This window comes from Oreochromis aureus, linkage group 2 (genome assembly GCF_013358895.1).
Source record: "Oreochromis aureus strain Israel breed Guangdong linkage group 2, ZZ_aureus, whole genome shotgun sequence".
In the NCBI taxonomy this organism is placed as follows: domain Eukaryota; kingdom Metazoa; phylum Chordata; class Actinopteri; order Cichliformes; family Cichlidae; genus Oreochromis; species Oreochromis aureus.
The window spans coordinates 15,766,893-15,786,776 of record NC_052943.1 but is presented as its reverse complement, the minus strand read 5'-3'; the positions used below and the strand labels follow the sequence as shown (position 1 = coordinate 15,786,776).

Genomic DNA, 19,884 nt, shown 5'->3' with positions numbered 1-19,884 from the left:
CTCTCGATGGTGCAGCGATAGAAGTTCACCAGGATGTCTGAGGACAGGTGGTTCTTCCTCAGAGTCCTCAAGAAGAAGAGGCGCTGGTGAGCCTTCTTGACCAGCTTGGAGCAGTTGGTCGTCCAGATGAGATCCTCGGAGATGTGGACTCCCAGGAACTTGAAGCTGCTCACACGCTCCACAGCCATCCCCTTAATGTGGATGGGTGGATGTGGGTCAGCATTCCTCCTGTAGTCCACGATGAGCTCCTTAGTCTTCTCGGTGTTAAGCAGCAGGTTGTTTGTGTCGCACCACTCAGCCAGACGATCCACCTCCTCCCTGTAGGCGGCCTCATCGTTGTCACTGATGAGGCCAATCACCGTGGTGTCATCTGCAAACTTAATGATGGTGTTGGAACCATCAGCAGGTCTGCAGTCATGGGTGAAGAGGGAGTAGAGGAAAGGGCTCATCACACAGCCCTGTGGTACACCGGTGTTCATTGTGATTGTTGATGAGCAGCGGTTATCCAGTCGGACATGTTGGGGACGGTATACAACCACATCTAGCAACCATCGGTTGATGTGATTTTCTTGATTTCTAGCCTTGGTTCAAAAAACTGCTGCAACATCTGCTGGGTGCGTTTCTTGAACGTCAACTGGACGTTTATGTTGGGGTTTCTAGCAATGTAAAGTTTCTGTACCAGAGTTGTTTTATATCATTCTTTTAGTAATAAGAAAAAAGGGAAGTGAACAAACCAATTTAATGTGAGAGAATTGAAAAAATTCTTTCAAGGTAACAATGTTTCCAGTGATGTTGTGAACCATGTTATTGCAAATCCACCAAGAAATGCCAGTCAAAAAGAACACTGTGTATAGATATAAACCAAGTACACCTGACCACAGCACCTGAAAAGGCACTAACCTACCAGGGACAGAACCTGCAACCCAGAGGTTTGATCTTGCTAAGCCTGTGCCATCACCGGAAACAGTGTAGGCCACAAAAGCAGAGATCAGACAGCACTTAAAGTAAAAGCAGCCAGTTTTCTGGTGCAGAATCACCATCCAGTACTCTTTGCACTGATTTTCACTGAAAACGCTGTAGTGGTACTTTCTATAAGGAGTAAATAGGTTAAATAATGCATTGCTTTAAAACAAGCATTTACAATTGATAAGCTGATCCGAATTATCTAAAATCTGACAAGCTCAAAAAAGCACTTTGATTGATCTTCTTCACCTAAGTTGATTTTGCTATAAGTGAACCTAAAGCAAAAGCTTTATAATGGGTTCTATTTATTTAATTAAATGAGACAGTGCAGTTTAACGTAGTTCCACTACGGCACATAAAACCAATTTGCTGCACGATGAGTTTATAACTGTTGCTAATTTGTGACCCTTGTCCCTTGTTGGGCTTTTACATTCACGTTTTACAACATTCATAACATAAATCAACATATTTAAAACCACAATACACTATAAATACATAGTGTAAAATATAATATAGAAAAACAAAGAAATGTATGTAATTTCCAGAAGTATGAATAATTGTAAAATTATAATACAGTTATTTAAAATGACTACAGCTCTGATTTACCATTAATCCACTTTTGACATTTATGTTAAACATTTAATATCTGTAAATGTGCTCCACAGATTATAATCTTTCGTGTTAATTGTACAAACTTCACGTCTGTGATGTGGTATTTTACAGTTGCTGTTCACCACGTTCCTAATAATGCAATTGCTGTCTTGCCTTTGATGTCTCTAGAAAGAAACTTTGAAGTCAGACTATACATTAAGGAAACATAAATAAATGAAACTCTCGATTCATTTCTCTAAAACGCTACAATGGTGTCCCTGAACTGGTTTTTTATCCATAATTTCCAGAGTTTAAATGGATATTTTCACAACTTTTCTTCTTTAATGTGCCATTTCTAATCAATATAAATGAAAAATTGAGGAGCTTTATATTAAAACAAACACAGCTCTGCATTATCATGGAATGAAAATTAAAAGATTATTAAGTCGGCTAAACATTGCAGGACACCAAAATGCCAGCTCCAGTTTTTTTGTTTTTTTTATCTGATCATCTTATGAGACTACAACTCAGCTGGTTCTGGCTACGCTCTGTAATCAATGTCGTGGATTTACAGATGCAACTGAGAATTATCTCATTACTGCACAATACGTGGATATTTTGAATTTATCATCTCGGAAAACTGGGAAAAATTAAAGTCATAAATTACCCGCGAATCTTATCCTGCATCAGCAGCCGTGGCCAAAACCCGTTGTGATCAGAAGTCATTCTTCATGCTCCTTTTTTCCTGTCATTTCTGGCTTTTTGACAAACTCTAAATCAGATTTGGATCCATTTATCTAAAAGCAATCAATTTGGCCCAGAATGCCGTTAAAGCAGTGTCCTTGCTCCCTGGCAGACTGTGGGGAAGGTGAAGATGGTGCTGCAGGAACACTGCAGGTCAACGCACACTCAGAGGAGAAACTGCAGTCTTCATTAAACCCCTGGGCCGACAGCATCTGTCTGCCCCTGCAGATGAGTCGTTAACCCGCTAAACTACCTCCGCTAAGCCTCGGCAACATGCTCTGTCATCAAACCACACCCACAGAAAGTCCCTCGCATTAGGTGATCAAGAACAACCGAGAGCACTAAAGCAGAGGACAATAGAAAAAAAAGTCTGAAGACAAGCTGACGTCATGGTGCAGAGGCTCTGATGGTGATGGATAACATGCTGAGATGAGGGGACATAAAAAGGGTGTTAGCAGCAGGATAACTCTATAAAAACAGGAGGAAACCGCAGTGTCTCTTCACCAGCATCACAGAGCACACAAAAAAGCACAAGAGCAACGCAGCCGCCTAAAAAATGGTCATGATGGTACACAGGCGTACAAAAACACTCTCGCCTACACTGGAGCAAGCTTTGCGTCAGCGAGCTGTGTGTTTAGGGATGAGACTGTAATGAAGAGAGAGCCCCATGAGCCCAGCACGCCTGCTCCAACTCAGAGGGAAAGAAAAGTATCTATTAATGAATCTAATGGTGCATTGACATTATGCGTTGCACGCTCCAGACAGAAACACAAAGAAATAAAGAAAACTTTGATACAAAACCTTTATGAAAGCTGTGAAATCTGGGTTAGAGAAAGAGGCCAATGAATAGCGGTGCTGAGGAGAGTACTGGGTCAGGAATCTCCTTTTGGTAGCCATAGCAACGCACTACACAACACACAGAAAGTCCCTGTTTGTACAGTAGTGTGCCGCTGATGCGCAGAGAGAAGAGAGAGCTAGGACGTCGATAAAAAAGATCACAGCGCAGCTCTACTCTGTGGCACACGTTTACAGAACTGCACTGTAAACAATATTAACATGAAACACAACTGATGCTTTCTTTCAGCTAAAGACGACCTGTTACACTCATTTCCACCACTTTTTTTTTCTTGGACGCCTCTAGAGTGGCTTTGCATGATTCCCAGTTCAGCATAACCTTTCTTCTGATTGGCTGCCCTTCATAAACACAAGGTTAGAACACCAGATAGGTGGAGCTGTCCCTAATGTGGCCCAACATGACGATATTAGGGATATCACTGCCATACAAATACATATGAAATGCCAAAATTGCGTTTGCTCTTATGTTTGATAACACTGCAATAATACTGCTCTGTGACTGCAAAATAACCAGAGTACATGGAGACTTTTCTGCATTAATATCAAACATAAATACTATGCAGTTTACTAATCGAACTATGACATTGTTATTAGATTACGTTGGCAAATCCAACTGTTTAGAACATCAGTGTAGCATATTCACAGTGGTATTTGGTAACATTGATGCGATGAGGGTCTTACATTTATACTTTAGTTTTATGTAAGTTGAAATTATAATCAGATGTAAGAGAACAATAGAGGATCTTGCCACTACATTGTGCTAACTAGTTTTAGTTTATGTACTCACTAACATCATGCAAATGAAAGAATAGAAATAGCTGGATACTACTGGTACTGGTACTCTCTTTTTGATCGTTCCAGGGTTTCTTCATTCTTTGTTTTGTTTATTGCTATAATTTAATTTTCAGTCATTCCTTCACATTGTAAGGAAACACTTCAGGCGATATTTTAATTCTAGTTTTGTAGTTTTGTAGTTTGCATTTTACTGTTCATTTTCTGTTTTACTTTGGAGATAATCTGTTTCATGTGTTATACTTTTAGTTTTACTTCCCCTCCTGATCCATTGTCGTTGACTGTCTTCACCTGCATGGTCGCTCTTACTTGTGTCATGCTACCCTCGTGCATCCAGCTCTCTTGTTACCTCAAGTGTATAAATAGTCCAATCTTTTACTTTAGTCTTTGTCTTGCTGTCTGTTTATCTTCCTTTGCGGTCACCATTGTGTACTCCCGCATGAATTTTTGACTTTGCTATTTTGTTTATGAGATGTACTTCCCTTATTATCTCATGTGTATAAATAGTCCTGTCCTTCTCCTTGGTCTATGTCCCGGTGACTCTTAATTTTCCTGTGTGTTCACCACTGTTTTGGATTTTGGTATATCAGCTTAAACAAATAGCTTTTGGTCTGCCTCCTGTCCTCCTGCCTCAGTCCTCATCAGTCCTACACTCCGAATTCATAACAGTGAAGTGAAACTTGTGATTGACAAATTATTAACTGATTGCGATACCCTGGATAATCCTCCTTTGTGAAATTTAGAATGAGCAAAATTTACAAAATTGACTAAATATTTTATTCAGTGTGGCCTGAAATGAGTGACTGAGCCTATGAAATCCTCAGGAAATAAAGTCAAACTCGAGGGTTTGGGGCCATTTTCCCAGAACTGTTCAACCATATGTATCGCCACCTGGTGGCTGTTAAAAAGTTTAAGCCAGTTTAATGCCAGTTTCCAAATTTCCTTACTGGCTTTACTTTTCAGATCAGGAGGTAATGTCCATCTTTTATATTGGGTCTGATTGAACCGTGAACCTTGGCTCAGACAGATTAATTTTACATATATCAACCTCTTTGTTTGAAATGTTTAGCACCTACCATTGTAGCACTATGCACTGTAATTCAGGTAAACCATAATGGATCACCATTAAATGTTATTATTTGATGTGAAGATGAAAAAATTAGACAATGAATGAACCAATTAATCAAGACTATGTATTCAGTTCTAAAAATATTGGTATCCTCTAACATAAAACTTATTAAAATTACATTTCAGTTATTCAAATATTATTCCGCCATCTTAAATAACCAAATATTTTGCTCTTGTTGTTGTTTTTTGGACAAAAAAATTGATTTTAAAGTAGAATTTGGCTTTTTAAACTTGTCTCGGAGATCTTCATGCATTTCACATTAGGTTAGTTGACCACAAAGTTTAGTTCATAAATCTATAATCATAATGTTGTTAGCTGCAGTCCTTCGATGATGTCATTCAAAGGTGACACTGTTATTGAATCATCTTTAAGTTGAAAAGTAGCATGGTGGGTAGATGCAATGCCCACATTAATCATTTGAGATGACAGCAGCACTCCAGTTAACAAGGTAAAAAGAAGAAGGCAGCAAGCCCCCCCCCTGCAGCGGGTTCAGACCAACCAGACGGAGCTAATGGAGGAGCAACAGGGAATGACAGCGTTCGGCTTGGGCCTGCATGGAGATGCCAGATATGGGAGGGATGATGAGGAGGGAAGCCATTAGCGGATAAATCCATAAAATTAACAAAGGAGGGAGGGGTGGGCGGGGAGCAGGAGGAAGGAGCGATGCTGTAGAGCGGCTCTGCTGGGGACAGCGCGTGATGCTTCCTTGTTTTTTCTAGTCAGTCGACTGAAAGCAACAACTGTCAGCTGAGCACAATCCCGAACAACAACGAAGACAGAAACACTGTCAAAGAAAAGATGGTTTCACACTCTGTGCCGGCACTGTATGTCAAAACCATCTGATCTGACCCTCGTCACCAGCTTCAGTTCTCTCTCAGGCTATCAACGTGACCCTGGAGCTTCAAACAGCCCCTTCTTCCTGTCAGTGAGACCAGTACAGGGCCAGGCTGTTGCTCTGTGCTAAAAACAGCCATGCCACTCAGGAAGATCAAACTATCCAATGGGTATGCACTCCTGTGCTGTTGCTAGGCCCCCTCTCTCTTTCTCTCTCTCTCCTCCTCCAACTCCCCCCTTCTCTGGAGGACATAACACAGAAAAATGGCTGAATAATAAATTCTAACTCAATAAACGAGGAGACAGCAGCTGCACTCAGACAGAAAGCCCCTTGTCCGAGTCTCACTTTTTCACTGCGGGAAAGCTGGTGGACAAACATGCATACATCAACACGCATGCACGCGCACGAGCGGAGCAACAGTGTATTCTGGATTTTAGCATAATTGGCCATTGAGAGATGTAGCTCCTCTAAAATGCACCGCATTTCAGACTGTTTTTACACAGCGTGCGAGCAGCGCTAGTGTTGTGATTCTGTGGTGGAGGAGCGAGGATGGGGGTGAGGAGAGCAGCTGCAGTGATGCTGGAGCAGCACGACCGACTAGCCCACATCAGAGGTGGTGGAGGAGCAGAGAGCATCAGCTGAGCCGCTTTACGAGAAATTATGCCTGGTCCGAGCGGAAACAATAAATATCTGGAAAACCAGATGTCATTCCCTGGTTTATGTAGCTACAAATAAATACAGAATCTGTATTTAGTTATTAAGACTCATGCCTGGTTATACCAGTTATACCATGGCCAAAGAAAATCTGGCTGAAAGGTTTACGACCCAGACAGTAACCAGACACATGTTTTTCACCTCTAAATCAATATGGTAACATTAAACTGTAAGTAAAAAAAGCCAATATTTTACACGTGGACAGTAAAACAGCTAATGAGCAGGCCTATTTGGGATGTGATATTTAAGGCAGCCAAATGATACATATTAATTCAAACTTTTTTTGTTTTTTGATAATAAAGGAAGAATTGCAACTATATTAAGACATATTAATCCTGACGTCTGAGCCACAGAGGAAATCTCTAGTGCAACACTATATTTTTGAAGCTGATGACAATTTCTATTAATTTAAAACATTTCTGATGTTGATACTGAATGATATTTATAAATACACAGCTACATAAATGCACAGCTATGATAAAAAGTGTAAATGCTATCCTTCACAAACTACCACATCTTTCACAAGCAAATCAATGTGAAGACACCACCTGACTGCACCACTGTCTGCTCATGCTACTCTGCTGCATGCGCAGCAAACACAAATAACACTATTTCTAAACTACTCCAAGCATATTTTCTCTATTATGTTCTTTGGGGAAAAAAATTATCATAAAGTTAAAGGTTATCATATAAACTGGTGCATGTAGGAAAAGATAAATATGGCGACTGTCATACATCTGTAATAGCGCAACATCGGCCAAGAAGCTGACAGGCAGACAGATATACAGAATGTATCAGCTGGCCTGTAATCTATAACAGGTATGGAAATGATTGTCAGCAGTTCCTCTTTATCATATAGTAGACTATCTAAACTACAGGGTGTTTCACTATCACAGGTTTTCCCCAGTTTCCCAGGCCTTTTGGGGACTAACTAATGTTAAGTACACATAGATAAGAAACTGAGTCAGTGTTACTTCACTTAACAGAAGATATTTGGCATTTGTGACATAAAAATGTATTTTAGTCTTGAGTAAATGAAACTTCCACTCAGAATAAATGGTTAAAAATATTCTGCATCACAGTCTCAGTGGTTTTCCTTTTTGGGGGAAAGGCCAAAATCTTTTTGGTGGGCCTGAATTTTCTTTTTTATATATATATATCCAGGGAAAGGCCCTTATCGTGAAATTTAAATGACCTAAACGGGGTTTTTTCCTATCTCAAAATGGGCCTTTGGCCGCAACTTGTCACAAACAGTGAAAGGAAAGAGTCTTTGTTACCTTGCTTACAGCAAGTTTATGCACTATGCTGTTATTTCTGGCAATTCGATAAACGAAAATGTACTTTACGGTTAAGTAAATAAGTCCAAACTTAAATAGCTCAAAAGAATTTTATTACAGTCTTGGTGATTTTCCCCTTAGGGGGGAGGCCAGACGCTCTTTACAGGCAGCAAACCCCTGCTGACATGTGTGCTTATCTTAGCTAAATGGTGACAAAATAAAATATGTCAATTACAGCTGTTTTTCTCATGAATTAAAAAGGCAATTCTGGGACATGTAGACAACACACTTTTGCTTCATTATACAATGTTTAAAAAAACTACAGAAAAATGTTACTAAGACTTGAAATAACACTCATCCCTATACTTTCCAGCCCCAGAATCACACAGATATACACTATAAAGATAAAATTAGAATATATTGATATGTAAAGTTATGACCAACTGACATAGTTTTATAGGTTTAGGGGGTTGATCGCGCAAATCCTGACGTATTTCTACGTGATGTGTTTTTCCTGTTAAAGATAAGCAAACTCATTTGAAACACTGCACAAAATCCTGGTTTGTATGTACGTCAGGGTGTGTTCGTATGTCATTCAGCTATATAATATTCCACAGAGCTAAAAGGCGTTAACTAGCTTGTCATGAAGCACAATGAATGTGTGGAAACAAACAAGCTGTATTAGAGCAGCGTGTCTGTAGCACAGTTACCTTGAGCGAATCAAAGCAGGCGATGACTCGGCCGTTCTCCACATGGCAGCTCCGTGAGGGATGTGCAAACTTACACTCAGCGTCAGACCGCGAGCAGGTGCCTCTCTGAAACTCACGACACACTTCCAAGGTCAGCCATTTGGTGTCTCGTCCCATGGTCATGCTGACAGCCATCAGAGACGCTTGCAGACGCTGTGCAGCGGCGGGGGGCAAACTGACGGAAAACTGTCTGATGAGAGCAAGGGTGACTAATGGTGATTCAAGACAAAAAAAATCCCCCAGCACAACACAGAGGAAACAGAAGCAAAAATATTTTGGGTTTCTCCTCAGTGCAAATAGGCAGCGAGTCCTTTTGGTTGGTGTATTTTGGGGGATGTTTATTAGTTCTTCCTGGGAAAAGTGGCAGCTGAAGTCTCACTGCAGCGAGATATATAGAGGGGCTTGACTGTGAGCAGAGGCCAGCTCTGTCTCAAAAAAAGGAAGAAAAAAAGGAAACTAATCTGAGGGCATCACTCTGGCATGTCGCTTGGATAGGTCGCCGAGTGTGTGCATTCACCTGTATCAGCCCGCTGTAAATCACCATTACATTCACGTCAACATGGCCAGGCTGGGGCATTCACTGTAGTTCTACTTTAGTTATATTTGGGCAGCCTGACAAGGAAACTAAAGATTTCTTTAGAAACAAAAAACAAGAACAAAACAAAAATAAAACAAAAAAAAGACAGTCTTACACGGAGATGTCCTTGTAATGATGAGTCGAAGTGGCTGCTCAGCTCAGGGTATGTCGGGACTGCAGCTCAGCAACGTGGGATGGATGACTCTGTGGCTGTCAGGATAAAATACAGCCTCCATTCAAGGCCAGACACACACTGTCCCGCTGTAATCCAGCAGACTCGGCAGACGTACCCTCGCAGTAGGCACTTTGGAGTTCCACTTCCTCCTCTTACTTCAGTCTCTTTCTCATCCCTCCTTGTCCGTTTCCTATTCTTCTGCTGTCATCCTCCTCCTCCTCCTCACTGACCTCTCTGCTGCATGTCCTTGCTTGCTGCCTTGCTGTGGATTGCAAAAACAGAGGAGCGTTAACAAAACACCAGCCTGTTGAGGAGAGAACGTGACTGTAGAGCTACAACCTGGTGTGGAGTTTGTTTAAACGGAGGGCGACGAGGATCACGAGGCAGGGAGGGTGGACGCGAAACAGCCAAAGAGGAGAAGACGAGGGCAAACAAATAGGGTAGCAGGGAGGGAGGCAGCGGTGAACAGGAAAGGGCAAGCTACAGTATGTCTTGATTAAGTGATACAAGAGAGGGAGAGGGAGAGAGGGAGAGGATGGAGGGAGGGAGATTGCAGGCAGTGGAGACGTCACTTTAACTCCGGCGGGCTCCACGGAGCAGAAAGTAATTGACTAACTTGACATGATTCACGCAGAAACACACAGCGGATAGAGGTGTCCTTGAAGTGGCACAGGTTGGCACGCTGGTCCACACAGATGAGTGCCAGACAGTTATTAATGCGAGGGGTAGAGACAGGAAAAGCAGAGCCAGGGCAGAGAGAGAAGGGGTAGTTCATCACAACTGCAGCTGCTGTGCTCAATGCAGAGCAGCAGCCAATCAGGCAGACTCTTACAGGCAGGCAGGGCACGTGACTAACCAATGACAGAGCAGTTTAAAGCTCAGCTCCTCCCTTCACACAGCCTGTCCTTGTTCCTCTCTGATTTTTTCCCCCCTCCTCACTGGTACAAGCACAGTCATGGCAGTCATGGCTGAGCCACATGCTAATATCCACGCTGTACTAGAGCCCTGAGCTGAAACCAGACAGCTCAGTCTTCTCACAGATGTGGAGGAGTTATCCAAACTGTGCACTCTGCTGCAGCATGATGCAAGGATGATGCATGCAGCCTGTTGTGCTGCTCACTCTAAAGGAGCAGAGTGACGTGTCCGGACACTAAGTGAATACAGATACTGATCAGAGAGGTGACACATGTACACAGAAGAAACTAGCAGCTTCTCAAGGGAAGGGGAGGTCCAGACTGCATTTTGGGGGGGACTTTTAAAATTGTAAATTGAAGAGAAAGAGGGCTATGCTGTTTAAAACCTGAGCGCATGTCCAATGAATTAAGAACAGGAGAGATGCAGGAGAGAAGGAGTGCAAAATAAAAAAACAAAACAGGAGGAGGACAGGGCGTTGGAGCAGATATTATCAGTCCCTGCGTCTGATGGCGGCAGACACAGACGGAGGAAGCGACGGGGGGGAGAATGTGAGGGAAGGAGTGTGTGTGTGTGTATGTGAGCATGCAGATACACAGCCCAGAAGGAGAACACTGCAGCAGAGTGGGAGACGGAGGGATAAGGGGGAGGTGGGAACTGAATTGATACACCCACCTTCAAACACAAGAACAAAGACACATCCCAGCCAAAAAAAGAGGAATGAGAGATGAGCAGGTACAGCAATTGCTTTGCTTGCTTTAACCACTCTGCTTGTCTGTGCCTCTTCTCTCCTCTCAGCCTACCTATAGATCGATAGAAACTTTTCTCAGGGGCACAAGGCGAGCACTCCTCCTCCTGCAGCTCTGCCTGTCCTTCATTCAGGTCCACATCAGTGTCAAACGCCTCTGCTTACGCACATCCTGACGATGCAGCTCAGCAATATGCAACACACTCATCAAAATGCTCCTCAGCAACGCTCCTCGCGCTTGCCACACCAGACACCAAATGGCGCACAGTTGCCGTTACAACCATTCTTGGAAAGCTGCATTGAAAAACTGGCTCGCCTCCAAAGTCAGCCTAGTTTACACTGCACTGGGCAACTTTGAATATACACAGGAAAAATCTTTCACTTCCTCATACAAGCTGCTGGGACTCTGCTTTCCTCAGTTTGCCTCTTGCCTCTCTGAGGCCTTTATGGATACACCTAGACAAAGGGAACAGTTAAAAACAGAGAATTAAAGCCATTGAATAATGTGTAAGTGGGTTAAATGTGACATGGCCACTTGGGGGTGGTGGTTTGTTTGTTTTTTTACAGCATGGTCATAAACAGACCAGTGAGCGCCTGAGTTAGCAGACCTGACATTTTGCAAGTGATGAAGTAACTTTTATTAATTAGTTACTTATAAGTGGGAGTTGCTCCTACATCACTGAGCATGTAAATGTAGCTAAATGGAAAAGAACAGATGACTTTTACTGCAAACTAGGATTAACAAATTATTCAGAAGTACTCTGAATGAATGATCAATCCTTTCCTTTCCTAGTGGATATGTGTGACGCTGCAAGATTCCCATATAATCCTAACAAGCTAGTACATACTTTAACACTGTAGGTTAGTGCACGGCTGTGCATGCTAACTTAGTAGGCACCACTGCCCAGTATCCTGGCAAAACATACGGCAGTGGACTATAGTAAGCAAACATGTACATGCTCATTATTACTGTTGGAAATTTTAAAATGTCATCTTCATCAGAAACCACACATTTCTTTGCAGAAATTTCACAGCATTCATTCCAATAAGTGTTAAGCTACTCCTTTGTTACCGTTTGATGGGTATAACCGTGACATCTGTAATAAGCTCCAACCACTTCACAACCTTGAATTGGATAAGAAAGCTGGTTGAATGGATGGATATCAGATAGAGTACAAAAGGTGGATCAAGTCTGAAAAGTGAAGTAATGTAAGAAGTGCCCGAAACCTGCATTATTTTTAATGGTCCATAGGGGGCAACCTCTCTGGTTGTGAAAAGACTTCTATGAGAAAAAAAGTGCTTGGCCACCTTGATCTGTGTCCTCAGTAAACACTTTCCTATTGACTTTATTGAATAAAATATTGAATCTCATCACATGCAAGGTCCCGTTTTACCTCAAAGACCTCAGAGTACCATATCACCTCAATAGAGCTTTTCATTCTCAGAGTGCAGGCTTACTTGTTGTTCCTACAGTATTTAAAATTAGATTGGGAGGCAGAGCCTTCAGCTTTCAGATCCCTATTTTGTGGAACCAGCTCCCAGTTTGGATTTGGAAATAAATAAGAGTGGTAGATGTTGTGTATATGCTAAAAATGGGTCATTTTATCCCACTGCAAGGTGGTTGCTAGGCAATGTGATGCCATCATAATGTATTAAGCACAATTTATCTTTTGTATAGACAAATGTTATTGTGAAATAAAAAGGATGGGGTGTTTCTATGAGGTGTTACAGGTGCGTAAATGCCAAATACGGGTCATTTTAGCCTGTTGCTAGGAGGTTGTTAGGCAACATGATGATTTCATAATATAGGATATAGCCAAGAACAGGAGCTGGCAATACATCTTCCCAAGAGGCCACGTGACAGAGCTGGGATTGTCGTGGAGGGCCACAACTATAATTTGAATTTAATTCCCCTCAATGTTAATTTTAGCTCTTTATAAGATTATTGATGCCGTCCTCCACAACAGTCCCAGTTTCATATGTGGGCCCCTTAGGAAAATCAATTGCCCACCCTTGGCTAAGAGCCTTCAGGGGCCTAAGATCTGTTTTCTACATTTCGTTGCCCAACTCCTGATAGTGTAGAAAGACTTTGCAGACAAAGAAACAAACACACAGTCAGACAGACAGAGACTTTGTGTATTATAGTCAGATTATTAGAGTCGGAGAGGAGGATTATCCAGGACACACCATGATCACTGGAATGAGCATGCACTGTCAGTAGTTTCTTTGCCAGACCCGCACCTTTCCTCTTCATGTGTAGTTCTAAAACACCATGAAAATACTTGAAACGGTGTAAAATGGTCAACTGGTCAGCCAGGACTCACCAACACACTACTGCAACTGAAAAACTGTAATCTCTGTTAAAAAATAGGCTAGTAAGATATTGACAACTGTGTCTTTAAAACATGTCATGAAAATGTACAAAAGACAAAAGTTTTTGTCATAAATATTCACAGGAATTAATCATCTGTATTAACCAAAGTATTGTTAGTTTATATTTTATGTTCCAATCAACAGTCTCAATGTGTTTTTAAACACAGTCTAGAATTGGCATCTACTGCTAAGCTGCTATGTTGCACAACCCAACCTACCACAACAGATCTGACAGGAGGAGACCACAACACACACGAGTGGAACAAACAGCCAATGAGCACAGAATGAAGACGGAGACAGAGTGAAAGGATCGACTAAGAAAAAATCAAAGAGAAAGAATTTGGCTTCAAAGGTTCTTACACCTAAAAGCTGATCGGGAAACGTGGGTGTGATACTGCATACTTTAGTTTTATTAATGTTAATTATCTGCTCAAACACCACAGATAACAAAGTGTTGTTCAGTCATTAAACATAATATATCCAGGAAAGGGTGTATTATGTGTATAATAAAATAATAATACCTTTATGAAGTGTATATATGCACTATCAGATTGACAAATAATCCCATTTGCAATGTTGGGATACAATGACTTGCTATTTAAAGACTAAAGCATGCGTATCATGCCTATAAAAAGTAGGTTATGGCCATGCTGACACACCAAGACCTGGAGGTACTCTACCTTAATTCTGGTTGACAGATAAACTGTTTTTAACAATCAAACTAACTTTCTAAAAATACACTTCCTGGATCCTCTGATTAATTAATGATTTCTAGATCCTAGATAGACTTTTTTGTCTCCACCTTTTCACTCATGTTATGACTTAAGGTCATTTGGAGGCAGGCAATTGTTTATATGTTAATTTATAATCAACATTTTCTTTTTCACCATTGGGGCAATGTTGGATTCACTTATTTTGCTGGTTAGCAAGCAAAGAAACCGCGTGGATGTGAACAAAGGAAACCAACTTCAACATTTTTAGACTTGTGAAAAGAGAAACTAAAGTCTTCTAAGCAGCTCTGCTGAGAGTCTGCAAAAGCAGCAGGCACGTTTAAGCTTCTGCAAGTCTGCTAAGGCCCATCAGAATAAGGAGCAAATAAGACTGGGTGAGTTTGTGGACACCACTGCAGCATAAGGTCACAAAGAGTCAAACAAAACGATGATTAAGGACTTTTTTTTTAGGTAACTCTTTAGGGGGGATTCTAATACTATATCAGCTGTAGTGGGAACCAGAACATTTTCAGCATTTTGCACTTTTGCTTAAAAAAATATTGATCAATGCCAAAAAAATAGCTGCTGATTAGTTTTCTGGCAACAAATTACTTTTATCTATGTTTTTAGGTGTGCATTTTAGATTTCTACATGAGATCAGAAGGTATGGGTAGAGGATGAGCCTACTGCATTGAGGACTACAGCCGTCAGTGTGTGGGGTCACCTGCGCAACCAGGGCTACAGAAACGAGCCACGATTACTCTCTAATTACAAAACTGCTGACCTGCATTCCTGCTTAGTTAAAGGCGAGCTGTACAAACGAGTGTACATTTTTTTACATAAATAATCTCAGCCGATGTGGCACAAACAAGTGATTACAGGGATGCAGCACGGTGAATAAATACAGACTGCCCTAGTTATAACAGTGATTAAACCACTGCCTGTCCTCCAGGTGTCTGCATCGAGGAGAGGGGCTCAAGGAGTCAGCAGGTGGGGGTCAACACGTAGGTGGCTCACGGATGGGGGAGGACTGATGACGCTGGCTGCTGTTGACACCAGCGCACTGCGTCCCTCATCAAACAGGGTGCACCGACAGCGTAACCTTCACCGGAGCTCTGACGTCTGCATTATGTCTGGCCCGTGGGCCGGCTGCCACCTCGACAGACACACTAGCAGGTAGCCTAATGCCAATAAAAATGTAAGGCGTGCATTTATCGAGAGACAGAAAAACAATCCAGTGTTTCTTTTGCATAATGGAGCATTTTAGTGTTTTCCCCAGCGGTCCAATTTGAGTGGCTTAAAACTGACCTTTCTCTGCTGTTTTGTGTTTATTTTCAGTCGTTAAAAGCTGAGTGTTACTGGTTAATGCTGCGTGTTGACAGAAACAACAATAGAATAATAAAAGCAGGGTGGGTGAATTTCCTACATCTGATCATATATTAATGTTAGATTGAGTGAAAATGGCCTTTAACCAATCGGAGGAAGACCGTGTGGGATTTTTAAAACTGTACCCTGGAAAAAATGTTTTGGTTTCACACGAGAATCTCTGAGTTTCCTGTGGGAGTTATTTTGTTTAATCTGGAGTTTCCTCATTCCCCCAAAGCCTGGTGATTTCTACTTCTAGAGGGCACAGGTAGTTATGAAACAAAATACCAAAGCTGTGAAAGCACACCACTTATCTGCAGGTTACAACCCAGCAAACAGACAACTTTTTTTTTTTTATAGGAGTACACACCAGGACAACCTCAATGAGCAGGTGATTGATTAAAAAAGTGAACAATCCATAAATCACAATGAGAGCAAAAGCCAGCAGCCAGGAGAGAGAGAGACGGAGCAGAGTAATTAGGTTAAGTATCAGTAATCCCTTCAGCTCATTAAAGCGCCACAGCTCCCATTCAAGCAAACTTACAACAAACCTGTTTCATCACTCAGGACAACACCTATCATATTAGTCAGAAGCATGCAGCTCAGCTGGTCCATTTCATGCCTTTCACCAGTTTTGAATGAGTGAAAAACTCTTAGTTGACTTCCTCGTGTGGCTGCTTTCGATTGGAAGTTTCACATCTTTGCAGCGAGATAATAAAAGTTATCTATTTTACAGCCGAGACAGTAAAAATATTGTGCATCCCTGACTCTGCAATCGCCGCTACAGTGTCGGTGAATGGTTTTATTTGTGCCATAAAAGATGCAGGGCAGTTAATGTGTGTCTGTGTGAGAGGGGAAAATGAAAACAGGTTATGTGGGAAATGCAGCTGTGTGCGCACTTGTGTGTGTGTGTGTGTGTGTCAGTTTATCTGTATTTATATTAAGTAAAGAAAAACTAGCTAGACTGGTACAGAGTCCACAGCCTGGAGGGAGTGTGAACTTGTCCTGACAGGCTGCACTGTTAGATGAGTCTGATATGATGGCAATACATACACACACACATACACACACACGCACACAAGCACTCTATACAGTTTAGGCAGGGAAGTAGTGACAACACAGCGTCGCATGGTGGCTTGAGTGTCTGACCTCATACAGGACAAACAAGGACAAGGCTGGCCGCATGACAGCATAGATAGAAACCTGCAGGGTTTAATAGCTTTACAGTCGATATTACTGTAGAAAGGCTGACTCGGGGAGTAATTTAGCACCGATTATTTTTTAAAATATTTGGTGCAGTTCACTCTGGGGAGAAGACAAAAAAATAAATAAATAAAAATTTGACTTTAAATATCCAATAAGATTCTCCATACAAGCTAAAACGCTTTTCTCTGCATCACTTGTCTCCACACAGAGCATTGCACTCCTCTACCAGACGTGCCCTTAAGCGTGCAAATACCTATAAACGTTATTACTACAGTGCATAGATGTAAAACGCGGCGATTTACGCACGCCTTTAGCAATAACCAAGGCAGCTTTCAGTGTCCACGCAACAGGCTGCAGTCAAACAGGGCACATTAAATGGCTGCAGCACGGGTTAAATACGAAACTCACAGTTATTACAAATGCGTCAGGCTGCGCCAGTCTCTGCGTGCTCTGCGCTCTCTTACCTGTCCAAGTGATCCGCCGGGCTCAGACGTCTCCTCCTAAAAACGTAACGTCGGCTGAAATGTTTGTTTGATCGTGGTTTTCTGTTTTTCCGCACAGACGGGGTGTAACGCACTCAGCATTGCCTTAAAGTGAGGAGAGAGAATTAGGGGAGGGAGAAGGAGAAAAAAGGAGGGGGGCGCTTGCTGGGTGAAATAAAATAAATCTGAAGCGAGTAGAAAATTAAAAAAGCGTGTCGCCGCAGCGGAGTGAAAGGAAGAAGAAGAAGCGGGCTCTGTCTGCGGGGCAGCTCAAATGCAAGTGAACACAACACAGATAACAGATTTGTAAAAAAAAAAAAAAAAAAAAAAATCTGAGGGAGGGCAATGTGGAGAGGGAGGAGTTGGACGAGCGCGCGCGCGCGTGTGTGTGTGTCGCTTACTTGATAACATCATTAAGGGAAATCAGAGTCACGACTGAAGGGAGGCAGGTATGAAGGTGGACCGCCATAACGTGTAGCAGGTAGATAAAGCCAGCTCTATACGTGCATGTAGGTGACATCATATACATTCAGGTTCAACGAAAGGCTTTCCTGTCCCCAATATAATATAATATAACATAATTTTAGTGTCTAATGCTTGTGCTACAGTACTGTGCAAAAGTCTTGAGCCACTTTTTAAAAAATATTTTGCTAGAAGATGGGAAATACTGTGTTTACGGCCAAAAACAATTTTTCCCAATTCTGAGGACTTTAGGTGTCAATATTTGGTGTGACCACCTTTATTCTTTAACACATCCTCACTGAAAAAAAGGCCATGTTGGATTTACTTGATTCAATAGTGGACATCGGTTGCACACAAATGTTTTGCTTTGGCAGAAACTTAAACAATTGAGTTCAATCAACACAACTTTTTCATATTCAATAAACCTGTGCATTTTGTGTTCATAAAACGCGATTGAAACATGTTTAGATGAAGTAAGTTGAGCTCTTGGAATATTTTAAGCCTTCACAATTTTGTCATTTTATTTCAACACTATTCAATAACTTTTACCCCAATACTACTTGGTCACTTAAATACTACATGTTCTCTTCATATTATATAATGTTCAACAAAGTCTAGATCCTGGTTACCATAAAAATTGAGTGGATCTAAACAACTACCATCCTCCTATCTTTATCCTGGTTGCAGGGAAATAACCCTGAAGTGATAGGTTACAAGGCAGGGTACACCCTGGACAACTCACAAGTCTATCACAAACAACCATTTGCACTTACATTGACAGGTAATTTAGAATCACCAATTAACCTAACTCTAATAAACTGCATGACTTTTAACTGTGGGAAGAAACCAGAATACCCAGAGAGAAACCAGTGCAAACTAGCCAGATTGTGGATTTGAACCCAGGATCTTTTTACTGTGAAGCAACAGCACTAACCACCATGCCACCAATCCAGACTTACCAAAAGCAGGAAAGCTATGATTTCAAGGCTTGATGCAGAATTTTTTTGTACGTTTTTGTCCTTGACAGGTTAAACCACAATAAATAGCGACAGCATACACGTGGTGTGTGTATAATTGTCTGCCTCTTATAACTCCAGTGATTTTCCTGCAGTTTGACATCTCGTGCGATCTTGTGAATTTCATGTTCAGTTCAGCAACTAACCACTCTTACTAGATTGTATCATGTCATCTCAACAAGAACAAATTAAGTTGTTGAATTTCATACAGATCCTTCATGATTTAATTACGTTTATAGAAACATGATATTATTGTGTTTAAATTACAAGTTAGACTTTTTTAATGTAACAACCACCCAATTTGCTCGATTTGACTGAGATGGATGCCTTCCTGAAACCACGATCCAAAGCGTACGAGACTGAAAGTTATTGACTTACTTCACTCGAACATGATATGAACAATTTAATCTAGCCTCTCTGCATATCATGTAGTTTCTACACTATATAGTTACACTTAACTTTAAAGCATGAGGCACTTATGTTAAATACACGCAAGATGTTTACGTAAATCCAAGAGTTGGCCAATCCCTTTTTTTCAGTGCTGAACTCTCTTAGGCAAGCTTTCTCCTAATTTATTTAAGTAGTCTCTAGGAATATTTCTCCAGGCTTCTTGAAGGCTTGTTCTTGGGGTGTTGGCTGTCTTATCTTCTGTTCTCTGTCAAAATGATCCTACACTGCTTTAATAATGCTGAGGTTCGGGCTCTGAGTGGAGCAATCCATAATTTACATTGTTCTTTTGTGTGTTTCTATCCTTTGATTTTCAGTCTAGTTCTTTTAGCCTTTGCTGGATTTCTTAAGGACATGACTGTCAAATACTGTTTATCTAAAAATTAAGTGGACAAACTAATATAATTATATATATAGGTTTTGTTTTTAATATTTGGATAAAAAACCTTTACAGTCAATGTCTGCCTGAAGTCTAGAACCCATGGACATCACCAGATGCTGTTTTCTGCCAGGCCTTGACTGCAGTCACCTTCAGTTGTTTTTCTGCATTCAGTTTTGTATTGAATAACTGAAAAGCTGCTCTGTTGGGTTGAGATCAGGTGACTGGCTTGGCCTTTGAAGAATATCCCATTTGTTTGCCTCTTGGGTTGCTTTTGCTTCGGGTCATTATCCATTTGCACTGTGAAGCTCTGGCTGATCATTTTTGCAGCATTTGGCTGAGCCCTGAAGTACACTTCACAACTTAACAGCTGCTTCTATCGG

At 41.4% G+C, this 19,884-nt stretch overlaps 1 protein-coding gene across 6 annotated transcripts in view; it reads right to left on the bottom strand.

Moving 5' to 3' along the window:
* Positions 1 to 17,479, bottom strand: part of mbnl3 (muscleblind-like splicing regulator 3) — a 37,370-nt gene extending 19,891 nt beyond the window's left edge. For 3 of the 6 annotated variants that reach the window (XM_031747653.2, XM_031747570.2, XM_031747815.2), the window contains exons 1-2: positions 17,180 to 17,479; positions 8,611 to 9,663 (exon numbers count right to left, since the gene is read on the bottom strand). In XM_031747653.2, coding sequence (XP_031603513.1) covers positions 8,611 to 8,784 — 174 coding nt within the window. In that variant the 5' untranslated portion in view covers positions 8,785 to 9,663; positions 17,180 to 17,479. Of the gene's footprint in view, positions 1 to 8,610; positions 9,664 to 9,740; positions 10,173 to 17,179 lie in introns of those variants that run through there. The other 3 variants (XM_039619419.1, XM_039619427.1, XM_039619433.1) reach the window with 3 other exon arrangements.
* Between the last annotated feature and the right edge of the window lie 2,405 nt (positions 17,480 to 19,884).